Here is a 17,423-nt window from a genome sequence, read left to right on the forward strand (position 1 = left end):
CTGGTGTGTTCCTTGTTCTTCATGATGCTCTCTGCGCTTTTAACGGACCTCTGAGACTATCACAGTGCAGGTGCATTTATACGGAGACTTGATTACACACAGGTGGATTGTATTTATCATCATTAGTCATTTAGGTCAACATTGGATCATTCAGAGATCCTCACTGAACTTCTGGAGAGAGTTTGCTGCACTGAAAGTAAAGGGGCTGAATAATTTTGCACGCCCAATTTTTCAGTTTTTGATTTGTTAAAAAAGTTTGAAATATCCAATAAATGTCGTTCCACTTCATGATTGTGTCCCACTTGTTGTTGATTCTTCACAAAAAAATACAGTTTTATATCTTTATGTTTGAAGCCTGAAATGTGGCAAAAGGTCGCAAAGTTCAAGGGGACCGAATACTTTCGCAAGGCACTGTATCCCACATTACTCATTTCATATGTATATACTGTATTCTATATCATCTACTGCATCTTGCCTATGCCACACACCATCACTCATCCATTTGTACATATTCTACTCATCCCTTTACATTTGTGTGTATTTGTGTGTATAAGGTTGTTGTTGTGAATTTGTTAGATTGCTGTTAGATATTACTGCATAGTCGGAACTAGAAGCACAAGCATTTCGCTACACTCGCATTAACATCTTCTAACCAAGTGTATGTGACCAATAAAATTTGATTCGATTTTTAATCGCCACCAAAGGTGCTTCTACAAAATATTGACTCAGGATTGTGTATACTTATGGATGGTAGCGGGGTGAACAGGCAGTGGATCTGGGGGTTCTTGTCCTTGATTTTTTGGCCTTCCTGTGACATCGGATGCTGTAGGTGTCCTGGGGGGCAAGTAGCTTGCCCACGGCGATGCATTGTGCAGACTGCACTACCCTCTGGAGAGCCTTGCGGTTGAGGGCAGTGAAATTGCCGTATCAGGTCGGTGATACAACCCGACAGGATGCTCTCGATTGTGCATCTGTAAACGTTTGTGAGTGTTTTAGATGACAAGACACATTTCTTCAGCCTCCTGAGGTGGAAGAGGCGCTGTTGTACCTTCTTTACCACGCTGTCTGTGTGGGTGGACAATTTCAGTTTGTCTGTGATGTGTACGCCGAGGAACTTAAAACTTTCCACCTTCTCCACTAATGTCCCATCGATGTGGATGGGGGGGGTGCTCCCTCTACTGTTTCCTGTAGTCCATGATCATCTCCTTTGTTTTGTTGACGTTGAGTGAGAGGTTGTTTTCCTGACACCACACTCCGAGGGCCCTCACTTCCTCCCTGTAGGCCGTCTCGTCGTTGTTGGTAATCAGGCCTACCACTGCAGTGTCATCTGCAAACTTGATGATTGAGTTGGAAGCGTGCATGGCCACTCAGCCATGGGTGAACAGGGAGTACAGGAGAGGGCTGAGAACGCACCCTTGTGGGGCCCCAGTGTTGAGGATCAGCAGGGTGGAGATCTTGTTTCCTTCCTGCACCACCTGGTGGTCGTCCCGTCAGAAAATCCAGGACCCAGTTGCACAAGGCGGGGTCGAGAACCAGGGTCTTGAGTTTAATGACGAGTTTGGAGGGTACTATGGTGTTAAATGCTGAGCTGTAGTCAATGAACAGAATTCTTACACAGTTATTCCTCTTGTCCAGATGGGATAGGGCAGTGTGCAGTGTGATGGCGATTGCATCGTCAGTGGACCTATTGGGGCAGTAAGTAAATTGGAGTGGGTCTAGGGTATCAGGTAGAGTGGAGGTGATATGATCCTTGACTAGTCTCTCAAAGCACCTCATGATGACAGAAGTGAGTGCAATGGGGCGATAGTCATTTAGTTCAGTTCACTTTCTTGAGAACAGGAACAACGGTGGCCATTTTGAAGCATGTGGGGATAGTAGACTGGGATAGGGATTGGTTGAATATGTCCGTAAACACACCATTCAGCTGATTTGCGCATGCTCTGAGGACGCAGCTAGGGATGCCGTCTGGGCCGGCAGCCTTGCGAGGGTTAACACGTTTAAATGTTTTACTCACATTGGCCACGGAGAAGGAGAGCCTACAAGCTTTTAGTTTTGTGCGAATGCTGCCATTAATCCACGATTTCTGGTTAGGGAAGGTTTTAATAGTCACAGTGGGTACGACATCTCCGATGCACTCGCTAATAAACTCGCTCACCGAGTCAACGTATACTGTACATCAATGTTGTTGTCTGCGGCTATCCGGAACATATCCTAGTCCACGTGATTGAAGCGTGGAATCCGATTGGTCAGACCAGCGTTGTATTAACCTGAGCACGGGCGTTTCCTGTTTTAGTTTCTGTCTATAGGCGGGGAGCAACAAAATGGATTCATGGTCAGATTTGCCGACGGCAGGGAGCAGGAGGGCCTTGTATGCATCGCGTCAGTTCCAGTAGCAATGATCCAGCGAGGCGACCATCTCTGTCGGCGCCATCGTGATTACAGCTTTGTGTCATCTTGGGTATGTCTGTATCTACTTTGCACATCTGGATTATTCTAATTATCCCCCCCCATTCTTCCTATAAGATTTTCTAAAACCTTGCGGTCGGATGCCAAGCAGTTGCCATATCAAAACAAGTGGTGATGCAGCCAGTCAAGATGTTCTCAATGGTGCAGCTGTATACATTTTTGAAGATCTGAGGGCCCATGCCAAAACCTTTCAACCTTCTGAGGGGGAAGAGGTGTTTTTGTGCCCTCGTCACGGCTGTGTTAGTGTGTGTGGACCATGATAATTCCTTAGTGATGCAGATTCCACCAATGAGAGAACCCAGGGGGAGGGTATGACTGTTTCAACGCAGCTGACTGGTTTAGATTTCAGAAGCCCCTCCTCTCTTGAGGAATTTTCTTAGAGGAGTTGTTTCCACAGTACATTCGTTCACATACACTCTGTTATACAAGAGGAACGGTACACTGAGTGTGTATAGGGTGTGTAGAGTGTGTGTGTTTGTAGTGTGTGTGTTTAGTCTACTCAGTAGTCTAGAAGTGGGACAAATCAAAATGAGGACAGCAAGTGTACAAGAGTAGGTCAGTAAAGTTTCTCTCTCTCTCTGTCACTCTGTTTTATATTGTTCCAATGGAGAAGTAGTGTGTGTGTGTTGCAGCTTGTTGCTGATTTTCAAATGTATGACTGACTGTCCCTCGCTAGCTGAACAGTTACTCTTCTCTCCCTCTCTCCTTTTCCTCCCTCTCCATTTCCTTCAACTCACTCCCTCGTTCATATCCCCTTCTCCTCACCCTACTGCTCTCTCACTCTCCCTCTCCTTCTCGCCTTTCCTCCCTCTTATTTTCTCCTCACGAGTACATGTGCCGTCTTTATTGGTAACGTTGTTACTTGCCACATTTGTAGAACAGATTCAACGTTTCAAAGACTACACCAAGTCTCTTTGTTGTTGTAGGTGATATAAGACATTACTCAGTTCTGCTGGGCTCCTCTCCTAACAAAACAATCATAGCTGAGTTTCATGACCTCTGTCTCCCTCTCTCTGCTCTACACATCCTGTTCCTGAATACATATTAACTATGGTGGGGCAGTTAGAAGCCTCTGACTGTACTGACTAGCTCTCTGTCTTGTCATTCTGTCTAGTTTGATCAGTCAGTATGTTTGATCGGTCATTATGTTTGATCAGTCATTATATTTGATCAGTCAGTATGTTTGATCAGTCATTATGTTTGATCAGTCATTATATTTGATCAGTCAGTATGTTTGATCAGTCATTATGTTTGATCAATCACTATATTTAATCAGTCATATTTGATCAGTCAGTATGTTTGATCAGTCATTATGTTTGATCAATCACTATATTTGATCAGTCGTATTTGATCAGTCAGTATGTTTGATCAGTCATTATGTTTGATCAATCACAATATTTAATCAGTCATAATTGATCAGTCATTATGTTTGATCAATCACTATATTTAATCAGTCATATTTGATCAGTCATTATGTTTGATCAATCACTATATTTAATCAGTCATATTTGATCAGTCATTATGTTTGATCAGTCATTATGTTTGATCAATCACTATATTTAATCAGTCATAATTGATCAGTCATTATGTTTGATCAATCACTATATTTAATCAGTCATATTTGATCAGTAATTATGTTTGATCAATCACTATATTTGATCAGTCATTATATTTGATCAGTCATTATGTTTGATCAGTCATTATGTTTGATCAATCACTATATTTAATCAGTCATATTTGATCAGTCATTATGTTTGATCAATCACTATATTTAATCAGTCATATTTGATCAGTCATTATGTTTGATCAATCACTATATTTGATCAGTCAGTATGTTTGATCAGTCATTATGTTTGATCAATCACTATATTTAATCAGTCATATTTGATCAGTCATTATGTTTGATCAATCACTATATTTGATCAGTCATTATATTTGATCAATCACTATATTTGATCAGTCATTATATTTGATCAGTCAGTATGTTTGATCAGTCATTATGTTTGATCAATCACTATATTTGATCAGTCATATTTGATCAGTCATTATGTTTGATCAATCACTATATTTGATCAGTCATTATATTTGATCAGTCATTATGTTTGATCAGTCATTATGTTTGATCAATCACTATATTTGTGATTAGTGATTAGAGCATTGGGCCAGTAACAGAAAGGTTGCTAGATAGAATCCCTGAGCTGACAAGGTAAAAATTTGTTATTCTGCCCATGAACAATGCACTTAACCCACTGTTCCTAGGCTGTCATTGTAAATAAGAATGTGTTCTTAACTGACTTGCCTGGGTAAATAAATGTTTGGTGTCAATTATATTTGATCAGTCATTATGTTTGATTAGTCATTCATCCAAATAGGAAAACTGTAACAGTCACTGTCAACTGTAACCGCTCTCCTCTTCGTCTGATGATGAGGAATAGGAATCATCGGACCAACACGCAGCGTGGTAAGTGTTCATAGAAAATTTCATTAAATAAACTGAACACTGAATGACAAAGAAAAAAAAAAAAAAAACGTGAGCGACACGAAACAGTCCGGTAAGGTGAAAAAACAGGAAACAACTACCCACAAACACAGGTGGGAACAGGCTACCTAAGTATGGTTCTCAATCAGAGACAACGATTGACAGCTGTCTCTGATTTGGAACCATACCAGGCCAAACACATAGAAATACAACACACAGAACAAAACAGAATGAAAAACATAGAATGCCCACCCCAACTCACGCCCTGACCAAACCAAAATAGAAACATAAAAAAGGAACTAAGGTCAGGAAGTGACATCAACAAAATTATGAAAAAGTGCATGCTCTCATTCACACACACACACACACACACACACACACACACACACACACACACACACACACCCTTGTGGGAATCAAATGTATTTTTGCATTCAAAATCCAATTTTCCTTAACTCCTAACCCCTAACTCTAACCCTATCCCTAATTGTAACCCTAAACCTAACCCCTAAGATTCACATAGTTATTGTCCTCATGGGGACGTGGGAAATGTCCCCACGAGGGAGAATTGTCATTGTTTTACTATCCTTGTGGGGACTTGTGGCAATTTCAGGTCCCCACACGCATGCACCCACACGCATGCACCCACACGCAAAGGTGGTTTCAGCTCAGAGAGATCAAGCCAACATGTAAACTCAAACGACCTGCTGGACAGTAGAATACAGTGTGTGTGTGTTATTGCGTTGGAAAGATGTGTTCCTTCAAAGAAGTACAATGAAGCCTTGTGTTACAGCCAGCAGGACTCTCTGGTGATAATGCCTCTCCCTCTCTCTCTCTCTCTCTCTCTCTCCCTCCCTCTCTTTCTCTCTCTGTCTCTCCCTCTCTTTCTCTCTCTCTCCTTCCCTCTATTTCTCTCTCCCTCTCTCTCTCCCTCTCTGTCCCTCTCTCCCTCTCTCTTTCTCTCTCTCTCCCTCCCTCTATTTCTCTTTCCCTCTCTCTCTCCCTCTCTCTCTCTCTCCCTCCCTCTCTTTCTCTCTCTCCCTCTGTCTCTCTCTCTCCCTCTCTTTCTCTCTCCCTCCCTCTCTTTCCCTCCCTCTCTTTCTCTCTCCCTCACTCTCTTTTTCTCTCCCTCTCTCTCCCTCTCTCTGTCTCCCTCCCTCTCTGTCTCTCTCTCTCCCTCTCTTTCTCCCTCCCTATCTCCCTCCCTCCCTCCCTCCCTCCCTCCCTCCCTCCCTCCCTCCCTCCCTTTTCTTTCTTTCTTTCTTTCTTTTTCTTTCTCTCTCTCTTTCTCTCTCTCTCTCCCTCTCTTTCACTCTCGTTCTCTTTCTCTAGTGTTGAAATGATTAGATAATAAACAGCTTTAGTGTAGGCAGAGACAGAGGTGTCACAGACCACTCTCTCACTCTGTTGCTCTCACTCTCTCTGTCATCTGTGCTAGGCGGAGGTTGGCACCACATTGACTGTAAATGCCATGTTGTGTTCACAAATCTCTTCTCACTTATCTTTATGGTGTGTGCGTGCGTGTGTGTGTGTGTGTGTGTGTGTGTCTTTGTGCGAGTGTAGATAGGTCAATGGAATTTTAACTGTCCTGATGATAACCTAGTGTTATCCATTCAGATCCCAAGACATGTTAGTATCCGGTCCCTGAGAAAACTGTTGGATGTGGATGTGGGAAACAATTAATCAAAAACGAATAGAAAAAAAGGAAGGAGAATGATTGGCAACATACAGTAGCTGGTATTTATAGTTTTCTCCTATTTGCCAAAACCCATCATCATGACATCCTTGGACAGGAAACAGGAAGTAGACAATGTTCCATCAGAACAGAGAAGTGAGATAAAAGCAACACTCCATCTGTCATCCCTCTCTCTCCTTCTCTCTCTCTCCCCCTCTCTACCATCTCTCTCTCTCTCTATCACCCCCCTCTCTTTCTCTGATCCCAGTCATCCCAGTACTGCCTGAGGTTTGACCATTCCGTTCCACTGGGACATGACGGAGGCCTCGTGCGAGACGTAAAGCATTGTGTGTGTGTTTGTGTCCGTGTGTGTGTCACAGAGAGAGAGTAACGGAAAGAGAGAGAACTAAAATTCAAACACAAAAAACAAGACTCAACATGCTACCACACACTAAGAGCCAGACACTGTCGTAAGCCAACAGAGTTTTACAGTCAAATGTGTGTGTGTGAGTCTGTGTGCACGCCTGCCTTGACTTGCCTCAGAGAACTTTCTAGACTTCTGACCAGAGATGACATCACATCACTCTTGTTGCCATGGAGCCCCGCCTGTCTGTCTGTCTGGCTTAGCATTGCACTAAGGACACACACACTCAGGTTCTGTCTTTAATGTGGTGTGTTTGGTAGGGTACAAGCAGAGCTCTAATGACTGGCATTATAGTCTCCAGTAAGACATTCATGATAGTACTGGTTCTGTCTTACCCATTACACACATGCACACACACACACACACACACACACACACACACACACACACACACGCACGCACACACACACACACAGTTCTGTACTCTGCTATTTTGGAAGACAGCTTCCATTGACTTCCTGTAGTTCTCTGCAGGGCCAGCGTCAGCCAATGAGGTAGCAGAATCTTTAACAAATGGTCCTCTACTGTTAGTGGACAACTATTGGTTCTATTCTGAGCTGTGTGTGTGTGGGAGTCTTGGATTTCCTCAAATTCAAGTCCACATACACACACACACACACACACACACACACACTGCTGCAGGGATGATCTGCACTGCAGTAGAAAGTGATAATACATGCAGAGCAACATACTCTTACTCTTGGACAGAAACAACTTCTCTACGAAGCAGACAACGTTATGACTCTATTCAACGGTTCAAGTTCTCCTCTCTTCTCCTCCTCTCCTCATCCAGGTGTGCCCTGTTCTGAGGGTTGAGAGCTAGGCATGTTGGGTAAAGACCCCCCCACCACCAGCAGCCTTAACCTGATGACCTCTGACATCGCTGTGGAACCCAGTGACATCACAGACGGCCTCGGAATCAGCAGGAAGATGTCGGATGTAGTTGAGAGTTTGGACACCAGAGAGTTGGACATGGGAGATGGAGAGGAGACTGACAATGACCCTACCACCATAGGTGTGTGTGAGTGTGTGAGAGCTCTTTATATTAATGATATGATGAGAGATGTATCCTATTGGCTTATTCTCTACCTCTCCAGGGGACAGTCGTATAGGGTTCAGTGCTGTGTATCACACCGTGGGTTTTAAGGAGTCTGAAGCCAGGGTCTATCTCCCTACTGTCCCCATCACTGCTAAGATACTGGAGGTGGAGAGGTTCAACACAGCCCAGGACAGGTTCAACATCACGGCACAGAGGAGTGTCAACAAGGTACCCCCACACACACACACACACACACATACACACACACACACATACACACACACATTCACACTTGATCTCTGTCTGTGTAGAGTCAGCCTGCAGTGTTTAAGATTGAGCTGAGACATGGAGAGTTCAGCTGGGTGGTCAAGAGAAAGGAGAAACACTTCATGGACCTCCATGGAGAACTGGTCCGATACAAGATGTTCATGAGGGTGCCGCTACCCTCCCGCAGGTAAACACACAGACACACACACACATATCAAATTGTTAAGTGATCAAATACTAAATGATATACTACGAATTCTGATCATAGAAATGTTAGGATTTTTCATGGTACAGTAGATATAGTAACCTTCAATGCCATACAACTCTCCTTCCGTAGCCTCCAACTGCTCTTAAATACAAGTAAAACTAAATGCATGCTCTTCAACCGATCGCTGCCTGCACCTGCCCGCCTGTCCAGCATCACTACTCTGGACGGTTCTGACTTAGAATATGTGGACTACAAATACCTAGGTGTCTGGTTAGACTGTAAACTCTCCTTCCAGACCCACATCAAACATCTCCAATCCAAAGTTAAATCTAGAATTGGCTTCCTATTTCGCAACAAAGCATCCTTCAATCATCCTGCCAAACATACCCTTGTAAAACTGACCATCCTACCAATCCTCGACTTCGGTGATGTCATTTACAAAATTGCCTCCAATACCCTACTCAACAAATTGGATGCAGTCTATCACAGTGCCATCCGTTTTGTCACCAAAGCCCCATATACTACCCACCATTGCGACCTGTACGCTCTCGTTGGCTGGCCCTCGCTTCATACTTGTCGCCAAACCCACTGGCTCCATGTCATCTACAAGACCCTGCTAGGTAAAGTCCCTCCTTATCTCAGCTCGCTGGTCACCATAGCATCACCCACCTGTAGCACGCGCTCCAGCAGGTATATCTCTCTGGTCACCCCCAAAACCAATTATTTCTTTGGCCACCTCTCCTTCCAATTCTCTGCTGCCAATGACTGGAACGAACTACAAACATCTCTGAAACTGGAAACACTTACAGTATCTCCCTCACTAGCTTTAAGCACCAGCTGTCAGAGCAGCTCACAGATTACTGCACCTGTACATAGCCCATCTATAATTTAGCCCAAACAACTACCTCTTTCCCTACTGTATTTATTTTATTTTATTTATTTATTTTGCTCCTTTGCACCCCATTATTTTTATTTCTACTTTGCACATTCTTCCACTGCAAATCTACCATTCCAGTGTTTTACTTGCTATATTGTATTTACTTCGCCACCATGGCCTTTTTTTGCCTTTACCTTCCTTACCTCACCTCATTTGCTCACATCGTATATAGACTTGTTTCTACTGTATTATTGACTGTATGTTTGTTTTACTCCATGTGTAACTCTGTGTCGTTGTATGTGTCGAACTGCTTTGCTTTATCTTGGCCAGGTCGCAATTGTAAATGAGAACTTGTTCTCAACTTGCCTACCTGGTTAAATAAAGGTGAAATTAAAAATAAATTAAAAATATGTACATTTTATTTCTCCCCAATAGCAGTGAGTGACCCTACCTTCTTCTGCTTTACCACTCTACCTCTCTCTCTCTCCCTGTCTCTCTCGCTCTCTCTTCTCTCTCTCTCTCCCTCTCTCTCGCTCTCTCTTCTCTCTCTCTCTCTCCCTCTCTCTCGCTCTCTCTTCTCTCGCTCTCTCTCTTGCTCTCTCTCCCTCTCGCTCGCTCTCTCTCTCTCTCGCTCTCTCTCTCTCTCGCTCTCTCTCTCGCTCTCTCTCTCTTCTCTCGCTCTCTCTTCCCTCTCTCTCTTCTCTCTCTCTCTCTCTCTTCTCTCTCTCTCTCTCTCTCTCTCTCTCTCTCTCGCTCTCTCTCAGTCACACAACGAGGAGGAGGACAATGAAGAAGAGTGAAGCCAGACATATTCCTGAGCTACCGCGTGGCGGAGATGAGTTGGCACAAGACGAACAGGTCTACAGCAGAAGGGTAGGTGTGTTTGAGTGTGTTTGTCATATTAACTTTATAGACAAATACAGTATATACTTCATATAAACATTGTACTGTATAGTACATCTCTACTGTAGTAATACAGCATTTATTATGTTGCCTGTACAGAAACAGCTGGAAGATTATCTGAACAAGCTGCTAAGGATGGCCATGTACAGAAAATACTACCACACTGTGAGTACTACTCATAGAATTATGAATTACAATACTAGAATGGACATGAACCTTCTTATGATGGTCAGGGAGTTGGTCAACCATGGTTTTCCAGTGCTGTGATAAGATATTGTGTAAAATAGCAAATTTGAAGAATTTATCTGAATTGTATTTGTGTATTTGTGGATACATTTTTTAAAATTAACTGCCAATATGCCAAAATTCTATTTAAACAATACAGTCAATCCACAGCCATATGCTGTCTGAAATCAGTTGATGATAGGACTTCTGATATTGTATCATGTATTGGCACTCTCAGCTTTCCAAGAATCTGAGACATGTATGTTCTGTTTACATATATTTAGAGGCTATTTATACAGAAAATGTGTATAAAACCTGCATAATCTGTATTTAAAATGATATGACAATATTTTAGGTTGACTATAATTCCATTACACAATTTCTGATACATCACATGCCTTACTTTCATTTTCCTGCATAAGTGAAACCAGGATTATGCCTGTACTGCCATTCATTGCAATTAGACTGAACAAGATGGCTGCCATTTTGGCCCCATTCTGGAACTTTGAGGGTTTATGACATAGCCAGTCTAGTAATATAATATAATCTCTATGGTACTACTCAACTACACTAGACTAGACTATAGGTGACCGGAACTGGACTGACTACTACTTCTCTCTTTATCTAATACCCATAAATACAGTTCCTCTCTCTCCTCAGATGGAGTTTATAGACGTCAGCCAGATGTCCTTCATCCATGACCTGGGACCTAAAGGACTGTGAGGAACAACAGATTCATTAACAGATCCTGTCTTTATGACTGCGCCGTCATGCCCATTGTTATTGGAATAGCTGAAAATAGATTTGTTTTATTTTGTGTATTCATCATTTAAACATGTTTCAGGGAGGGGATGATACACAAGCGTTCCGGAGGTCATCGTATCCCAGGCTTGAACTGCTGTGGTCACAGTGAAGCCTGCTACCGCTGGTCTAAACGGTTAGTACACACACGTACAAACACAATGCACGCACAAACATTCACGCACACACACTGATGTATCTCTCCCTGTGTGTGTGTGTGTGTGTGTGTGTGTGTGTGTGTGTGTGTGTGTGTGTGTGTGTGTGTGTGTGCGCGCACAGCTGGTTGGTGGTGAAGGATTCGTTCCTCTTCTACATGAAGCCAGACTCAGGAGCCATTTCCTTTGTTCTCCTGTTGGACAAAGAGTTCAGCGTCAAAATGGACTCCAAAGACACAGAGACCAAATACGGAGTACGCATCGACAGCCTCTCCAGGTGTGGTGTGTGTATGTGTGTACAGACATGCTAGGAGGTGGGGCCAGGAGATTAAGGAGTTAACTGTGTGTGTGTGTGTGTGTGTGTGTGTGTGTGTGTGTGTGTGTGTGTGTGTGTGTGTGTGTGTGTGTGTGTGTGTGTGTGTGTGTGTGTGTGTGTGTGTGTGTGTGTGTGTGTGTGTGTGTGTGTGTGTGTGTGTGTGTGTGTTCATGCGTGCATGTAGGTGCCTTGTACTGAAGTTGAACAGCTACAGACATGCTCGGTGGTGGGGCCAGGCGATAGAAGACTTTGTCCGTAAACACGGGAGGGCGTTTCTACGAGACCATCGATTTGGTTCCTTTGCTCAGGAGGAGCAGAACATCCCTGCCAAATGGTAACTATGGAATCTGGGAAACAACAATCAACCCCCCCCCAAAAAAAAATACTCAGGTAAAGTTTAGTAGTTAGATGTAAGTTTAGTCCATGTTAAGTTTAGTAGTTAGATGTAAGTTTAGTCAATATTAAGTTTAGTAGTTAGATGTAAGTTTAGTCTATGTTAAGTTTAGTAGTTAGATGTAAGTTTAGTCAATGTTAAGTTTAGTAGTTAAATGTGTATTTGGTCCATGTTAAGTTTAGTAGTTACAGTAGATGTAACTTTAGTCTATGTTAAGTTTAGTAGTTAGATGTAAGTTTAGTCAATGTTAAGTTTAGTAGTTAGATGTAAGTTTAGTCCATGTTAAGTTTAGTAGTTAGATGTAAGTTTAGTCAATGTTAAGTTTAGTAGTTAGATGTAAGTTTAGTCAATGTTAAGTTTAGTAGTTAGATGTAAGTTTAGACAATATTAAGTTTAGTAGTTAGATGTAACTTTAGTCTATGCTAAGTTTAGTAGTTAGATGTAAGTTTAGTCCATGTTAAGTTTAGTAGTTAGATGTAAGTTTAGTCTATGTTAAGTTTAGTAGTTAGATGTAAGTTTAGTCAATGTTAAGTTTAGTAGTTAGATGTAAGTTTAGTCCATGTTAAATTTAGTAGTTAGATGTAAGTTTAGTCCATGTTAAGTTTAGTAGTTAGATGTAAGTTTAGTCAATGTTAAGTTTAGTAGTTAGATGTAAGTTTAGTCAATGTTAAGTTTAGTAGTTAGATGTAAGTTTAGTCAATGTTAAGTTTAGTAGTTAGATGTAAGTTTAGACAATATTAAGTTTAGTAGTTAGATGTAACTTTAGTCTATGCTAAGTTTAGTAGTTAGATGTAAGTTTAGTCCATGTTAAGTTTAGTAGATAGATGTAAGTTTAGTTCATGTTAAGTTTAGTAGTTAGATGTAAGTTTAGTCCATGTTAAGTTTAGTAGTTAGATGTAAGTTTAGTCTATGCTAAGTTTAGTAGTTAGATGTAAGTTTAGTCTATGCTAAGTTTAGTAGTTAGATGCAAGTTTAGTCTATGCTAAGTTCAGTAGTTAGATGCAAGTTTAGTCTATGCTAAGTTCAGTAGTTAGATGTAAGTTTAGTCTATGTTAAGTGTGTGTGTCTGTGAGCTTCTCTCTATGCCCGTCTGTCTGGAGAATGTGCTTCTGTAGCCAACATCATGTGGGTTTGGTTGACTGGAACTGTCAACTGGTGTCTGCATCTAAAATACTCAGAACTAGGAGAAGGTGTCAACCACTGTGTGTGTGTGTGTGTGTGTGTGTGTGTGTGTGTGTGTGTGTGTGTGTGTGTGTGTGTGTGTGTGTGTGTGTGTGTGTGTGTGTGTGTGTGTGTGTGTGTGCGTGTGTGTGTAGGTATGTGAATGGGAAGACCTACATGGAGGATGTAGCCAATGCTCTAGAAGAAGCTAAAGAAGAGATCTTCATCACTGACTGGTGGTACGTGCATGTATGTGTGTTTACGTGTATGTGTGTTTACGTGTATATGTGCATGTATGTGTGTTTACGTGTATGTGTGTGTGTAGGGAAATAGACATTGCAGTCAGCAGTTAGAGTGTGAATACTCACCACAACATAACACAGCTACATGTCATCACCCAAGCAGACTGTAAATGCAGTCTATATATGTGGTATAGTTTACCAGTCCCAGATTGAAAACCTGTACAGTATTCTTACAGTCGACTCCTGATAAGTGAGATTGTATAAATGTGTGGTAGTATAATGTAATGCTACTTGTACACCTGTTGGCAGTGGTGTAAAGTACTTAAGTAAAAATACTAGTTGTTTTTTAGTGTTTCTGTGCTTACTTTACTATTTATATTTTTGACAACTTTTACTTTTACTTCACTACATTCCTAACGAAAATAATGTGCTTTTTACTCCATACATTTTCCCTGACACCCAAAAGTACTTGTTACATTTTGACAGGAAAATGGTCCAATTCACCCACTTATCAAGAGAACATCCCTGGTCAGCCCTACTGCCTCTGATCTGGCGGACTCACTAAACACAAATGCTTATTTTGTAAATTATGCCTGAGTGTTGGAGCGTGCCCCTGGCTATCTGTAAATGATGTCTGAGTGTTGGAGCGTGTCCTGGCTATCTGTAAATGATGTCTGAGTGTTGGAGCGTGCCCTGGCTATCTGTAAATGATGTCTGAGTGTTGGAGCGTGCCCTGGCTATCTGTAAATGATGTCTGAGTGTTGGAGTGTGTCCTGGCTATCTGTAAATGATGTCTGAGTGTTGGAGCGTGTCCTGGCTACCTGTAAATGATGTCTGAGTGTTGGAGCGTGCCTTGGTTATCTGTAAATGATGTCTGAGTGTTGGAGCGTGCCCTGGTTATCTGTAAATGAAGTCTGAGTGTTGGAACGTGCCCTGGCTATCTGTAAATTATGTCTGAGTGTTGGAGCGTGTCCTGGCTATCTGTAAATGATGTCTGAGTGTTGGAGCGTGCCCTGGCTATCTGTAAATTATGTCTGAGTGTTGGAGCGTGCCCTGGTTATCTGTAAATGATGTCTGAGTGTTGGAGTGTGTCCTGGCTATCTGTAAATGATGTCTGAGTGTTGGAGCGTGTTCTGGCTATCTGTAAATGATGTCTGAGTGTTGGAGCGTGCCCTGGTTATCTGTAAATGATGTCTGAGTGTTGGAGCGTGCCCTGGTTATCTGTAAATGAAGTCTGAGTGTTGGAACGTGCCCTGGCTATCTGTAAATGATGTCTGAGTGTTGGAGCGTGTCCTGGCTATCTGTAAATGATGTCTGAGTGTTGGAGCGTGCCCTGGCTATCTGTAAATGATGTCTGAGTGTTGGAGCGTGCCCTGGCTATCTGTAAATGATGTCTGAGTGTTGGAGCGTGCCCTGCCTATCTGTAAATGATGTCTGAGTGTTGGAGCGTGCCCTGGCTATCTGTAAATGATGTCTGAGTGTTGGAGCGTGCCCTGGCTATCTGTAAATGATGTCTGAGTGTTGGAGCGTGCCCTGGTTATCTGTAAATGATGTCTGAGTGTTGGAGCGTGCCCTGGCTCTCTGTAAATGATGTCTGAGTGTTGTAGCGTGCCCTGGCTATCTGTAAATGATGTCTGAGTGTTGGAGTGTGCCCTGGCTATCTGTAAATGATGTCTGAGTGTTGGAGCGTGCCCTGGCTATCTGTAAATGATGTCTGAGTGTTGGAGCGTGCCCTGGCTCTCTGTAAATGATGTCTGAGTGTTGGAGCGTGCCCTGGCTATCTGTAAATGATGTCTGAGTGTTGGAGCGTGTCCTGGCTATCTGTAAATGATGTCTGAGTGTTGGAGCGTGCCCTGGTTATCTGTAAATGATGTCTAAGTGTTGGAGCGTGCCCTGGCTATCTGTAAATGATGTCTGAGTGTTGGAGCGTGCCCTGGCTACCTGTAAATGATGTCTGAGTGTTGGAGCGTGCCCTGGCTATCTCTAAATGATGTCTGAGTGTTGGAGCATGCCCTGGCTATCTGTAAATGATGTCTGAGTGTTGGAGCGGGCCCTGGCTATCTGTAAATGATGTCTGAGTGTTGGAGCGTGCCCTGGCTCTCTGTAAATGATGTCTGAGTGTTGGAGCGTGCCCTGGCTATCTGTAAATGATGTCTGAGTGTTGGAGTGTGCCCTGGCTATCTGTAAATGATGTCTGAGTGTTGGAGCGTGCCCTGGCTATCTGTAAATGATGTCTGAGTGTTGGAGCGTGCCCTGGCTATCTGTAAATGATGTCTGAGTGTTGGAGCGTGCCCTGGCTATCTGTAAATGATGTCTGAGTGTTGGAGCGTGCCCTGGTTATCTGTAAATGATGTCTGAGTGTTGGAGCTTGCCCTGGCTATCTGTAAATGATGTCTGAGTGTTGGAGCGTGCCCTGGCTCTCTGTAAATGATGTCTGAGTGTTGGAGCGTGCCCTGGCTATCTGTAAATGATGTCTGAGTGTTGGAGCGTGCCCTGGCTATCTGTAAATGATGTCTAAGTGTTGGAGCGTGCCCTGGCTATCTGTAAATGATGTCTGAGTGTTGTAGCGTGTCCTGGCTATCTGTAAATGATGTATGAGTGTTGGAGCGTGTCCTGGCTATCTGTAAATGATGTCTGAGTGTTGGAGCGTGCCCTGGCTATCTGTAAATGATATCTGAGTGTTGGAGTGTGCCCTGGCTATCTGTAAATGATGTCTGAGTGTTGGAGCGTTCCCTGGCTATCTGTAAATGATGTCTGAGTGTTGGAGCGTGCCCTGGCTCTCTGTAAATGATGTCTGAGTGTTGGAGCGTGCCCTGGCTATCTGTAAATGATGTCTGAGTGTTGGAGCGTGTCCTGGCTATCTGTAAATGATGTCTGAGTGTTGGAGCGTGCCCTGGTTATCTGTAAATGATGTCTGAGTGTTGGAGCGTGCCCTGGTTATCTGTAAATGATGTCTGAGTGTTGGAGCGTGCCCTGGCTATCTGTAAATGATGTCTGAGTGTTGGAGCGTGCCCTGGCTATCTGTAAATGATGTCTGAGTGTTGGAGCGTGCCCTGGCTATCTGTAAATGATGAGTGTTGGAGCGTGCCCTGGTTATCTGTAAATGATGTCTGAGTGTTGGAGCGTGCCCCTGGCTATCTGAGTGTTGGAGCGTGCCCCTGGCTTGGATGTCTGAGTGTTGGAGTGTGCGTGCTGAGTGTTGGAGCCTGGCTATCTGTAAATGATGTCTGAGTGTTGGAGCGTGCCCTGGCTCTCTGTAAATGATGTCTGAGTGTTGGAGCGTGCCCTGTAAATGATGTCTGAGTGTTGGAGCGTGTCCTGGCTATCTGTAAATGATGTCTGAGTGTTGGAGCGTGGATGTCTGAGTGTTGGAGCGTGCCCTGGCTACCTGTAAATGATGTCTGAGTGTTGGAGCGTGCCCTGGCTACCTGTAAATGATGTCTGAGTGTTGGAGCGTGCCCTGGCTATCTGTAAATGATGTCTGTAAATGATGTCTGAGTGTTGGAGCGTGCCCCTGGCTATCTGTAAATGATGTCTGAGTGTTGGAGCGTGCCCTGGCTATCTGTAAATGATGTCTGAGTGTTGGAGTGTGCCCTGGCTATCTGTAAATGATGTCTGAGTGTTGGAGCGTGCCCTGGCTATCTGTAAATGATGTCTGAGTGTTGGAGCGTGCCCTGGCTATCTCTGTAAATGATGTCTGAGTGTTGGAGCGTGCCCTGGCTATCTGTAAATGATGTCTGAGTGGAGCGTGCCCTGGCTATCTCTAAATGATGTCTGAGTGTTGGAGCATG

The 17,423-nt window shown here is 43.3% G+C and overlaps 1 protein-coding gene across 3 annotated transcripts in view; it reads left to right on the forward strand.

The window, feature by feature from the left end:
* Positions 1-2,846: 2,846 nt before the first annotated feature.
* Positions 2,847-17,423, forward strand: part of LOC139412934 (phospholipase D1-like) — a 25,519-nt gene continuing 10,942 nt past the window's right edge. Inside the window, exons 1-12 of one of the 3 annotated variants that reach the window (XM_071159825.1) lie at positions 2,875-3,021; positions 4,839-4,927; positions 7,838-8,059; positions 8,142-8,311; positions 8,395-8,537; positions 10,200-10,308; positions 10,438-10,503; positions 11,224-11,282; positions 11,408-11,500; positions 11,644-11,796; positions 12,020-12,169; positions 13,546-13,629. In XM_071159825.1, coding sequence (XP_071015926.1) covers positions 7,870-8,059; positions 8,142-8,311; positions 8,395-8,537; positions 10,200-10,308; positions 10,438-10,503; positions 11,224-11,282; positions 11,408-11,500; positions 11,644-11,796; positions 12,020-12,169; positions 13,546-13,629 — 1,217 coding nt within the window. In that variant the 5' untranslated portion in view covers positions 2,875-3,021; positions 4,839-4,927; positions 7,838-7,869. Of the gene's footprint in view, positions 3,022-4,838; positions 4,928-6,888; positions 6,968-7,837; positions 8,060-8,141; positions 8,312-8,394; positions 8,538-10,199; positions 10,309-10,437; positions 10,504-11,223; positions 11,283-11,407; positions 11,501-11,643; positions 11,797-12,019; positions 12,170-13,545; positions 13,630-17,423 lie in introns of all 3 variants that reach the window. The other 2 variants (XM_071159826.1, XM_071159824.1) reach the window with 2 other exon arrangements.

The sequence above is a fragment of the Oncorhynchus clarkii genome, chromosome 7 (genome assembly GCF_045791955.1).
Source record: "Oncorhynchus clarkii lewisi isolate Uvic-CL-2024 chromosome 7, UVic_Ocla_1.0, whole genome shotgun sequence".
Lineage (NCBI taxonomy): Eukaryota > Metazoa > Chordata > Actinopteri > Salmoniformes > Salmonidae > Oncorhynchus > Oncorhynchus clarkii.